The 2,145-nt window shown below is 47.0% G+C and overlaps 1 protein-coding gene across 1 annotated transcript in view; it reads right to left on the reverse strand.

The window, feature by feature from the left end:
- The window catches only part of IFT140 (intraflagellar transport 140), a 51,269-nt gene that overhangs the window by 33,572 nt on the left and 15,552 nt on the right, over positions 1-2,145 (reverse strand). The window contains exon 7 of the mRNA XM_023513799.1: positions 361-452. Coding sequence (XP_023369567.1) covers positions 361-452 — 92 coding nt within the window. The remainder of the gene's footprint in view (positions 1-360; positions 453-2,145) is intronic.

The raw sequence follows: 2,145 nt of genomic DNA on the forward strand, positions 1-2,145 counted from the left end.
TCACAGCAACCTCAAACTCCTCAGCTCAAGAGATCCTCTTACCTCAGTGTACCAAGTAGCTGAGACTATAGGTGCCTACCACAAAGGCTGCTTGGCTAGTTTTTTCTATTTTTAGTAGAGACAGGGTCTCACTCTTGGGTCAGGATGGTCTCAAACTCCTGAGCTCAAGCAATCGACCTGCCTTGGCCTCCCAGAGTGCTAGGATGTCTCTAATGTTTTACATGGATCTGTCCATATGTGAAAATTCATTTCAATAGGTGCATTTCACTGTGCATATGTTATACTTCAACACGAGCTTACTAGAAGAGCCTGATCCTGACAGAATTCTCATCCAGGGGCACTAAGAAGACAAACTCTTACCTGAGGACAGTTTCCCCTATGGCTGTCACGAGAAGGCTGCCCTCAATCAAAGTGATGTCTGCCCGCCGACCTGTTTTCCCACTCAACTTTACCTGTATAAGGAAAAAACCAGAAAAAAGCATGTTGATTTCATGGAGACTGCCTTGTCCAGATTTCATGAGCCTGGAGTCTCTGGTTTTCTGTGAATTCATGGAGACTCAGCAAGTATAGGAAACGTAGGGCAACTAATGGACACTGAGAAACATACTGTGGTGTTCAGGATGCACAGGCTGAGACAGCTGCTTCTCACATAATATTGGATGCTGAGTGTACAGTGTGGGGCAGGCCCCCATAAGTGACTGTGTTTCCAGAGTGACTACCAAGTGGGGCTGGGTGCTCCTGTTCAGCCATGACTATAGGCTGGGCAGGTCTTACCATCCCATTTTGCAGAGAAGAAACTTATCTAGGGCCCACCAGCCAGTAAGCCGCTAAGTGAGGTATCTGAAGCTAGGTGTCAGGGACTGCACTGGGTCCTCCACTAATTCCTATGTTGATGCCTAACACCTAGAATTTGACCATAGGAGGTAATTAAGGTTAAGTGAGGTCATAAGGGAAGGTGAAGCCTTGATGTGACTGTGGCCTTATAAGAAACACTAGAGAGCCTGGGCTCACTCTTATCCTTCCTGTCTCTGTCCTTCCATGTGAGGACTCAGGGAGAAAGTAGCTATATGCAAGCCAGGCATGGGACCCTCATCAGGAGCCAAATGGACCAGCACCCTGATCTAGGACTTCCCGCCTCCAGAACTGTGAGTGAAAGTGAGAAATGTTTGCTATCAAGCCATGTAGTCATGGCAGTTTGTTATGGTGGCCCTAGCTGACCAAGACCCAGGCCCATGTGACTGACTACATTCTCACCTGCTGTTATAAGATTTAGAAATGACCATCTTATAGGAAAAAAGTAGTTCTGTAATATACAAGAGTATCTTCATGGAATTTTAGTGTTCTCTAGGGAGCATGTATTCTGTTGGTATAAACCAAGAAACTAAAAGAAGGGCAGCCAAAGGCAGGGTCCTACACTGGAGGGCATGCCTCTGATGCCTTCACATCAGGTCTCCCAAATGGAAGGTGGTCCCAGAGCCATGAGTGCCTTAAAGAGTATTCAGGGCCTTTCAATAGTCACATTAAAAAATCTACTTACCCAAAAAGGGAAAGTATAACATACACCCATTAGGTAAAGCAACATGCACACGTGGGTAAAGGGTGGACAGGAAAGGCTTTGGTACTAAAATCCCACCAATGGATACTGAGGATGGACATGTGCTCTCAGATGTCTAGTGAGTCTCTTCAATGCCTTTTTTCTGCACACAACTAGAAAACAGGTACAATGGCACCTGCCCTATCTAGCTCCATTGGGAGGGTGAATGAAAGGCTCAGAGGGGAGCATGTTATCCTTCATCATGCCTCAGGTCTATCTAGGGGGCACAGCCTGGTAGTAGCAAGCCCAGGCTGGCTCCTGACATTCTTCCTCATTCCCAGTGACACAGAAAATCCCTATCACTGGTCTCCTTTACCTATGAACTGAACATTGTATAACAAATAATGACACTAAATAGCTATGTTACCCACCCTAAATAAAGATGATATGTGGCTTGGCGCCTGTGGCTCAAGTGGCTAAGGTGCCAGCCACATACACCTAAGATGGCGGGTTTGAATCCAGCCCAGGCCCGCCAAACAACAATGATGGCTGCAACCGAAAAATAGCCAGGCGTTGTGGCGGGCGCCTGTGGTCCCAGCTACTTGGGAGGC

Source organism: Otolemur garnettii, unplaced genomic scaffold (genome assembly GCF_000181295.1).
Source record: "Otolemur garnettii isolate 467f Iridium unplaced genomic scaffold, OtoGar3 scaffold00044, whole genome shotgun sequence".
In the NCBI taxonomy this organism is placed as follows: Eukaryota; Metazoa; Chordata; class Mammalia; order Primates; family Galagidae; genus Otolemur; species Otolemur garnettii.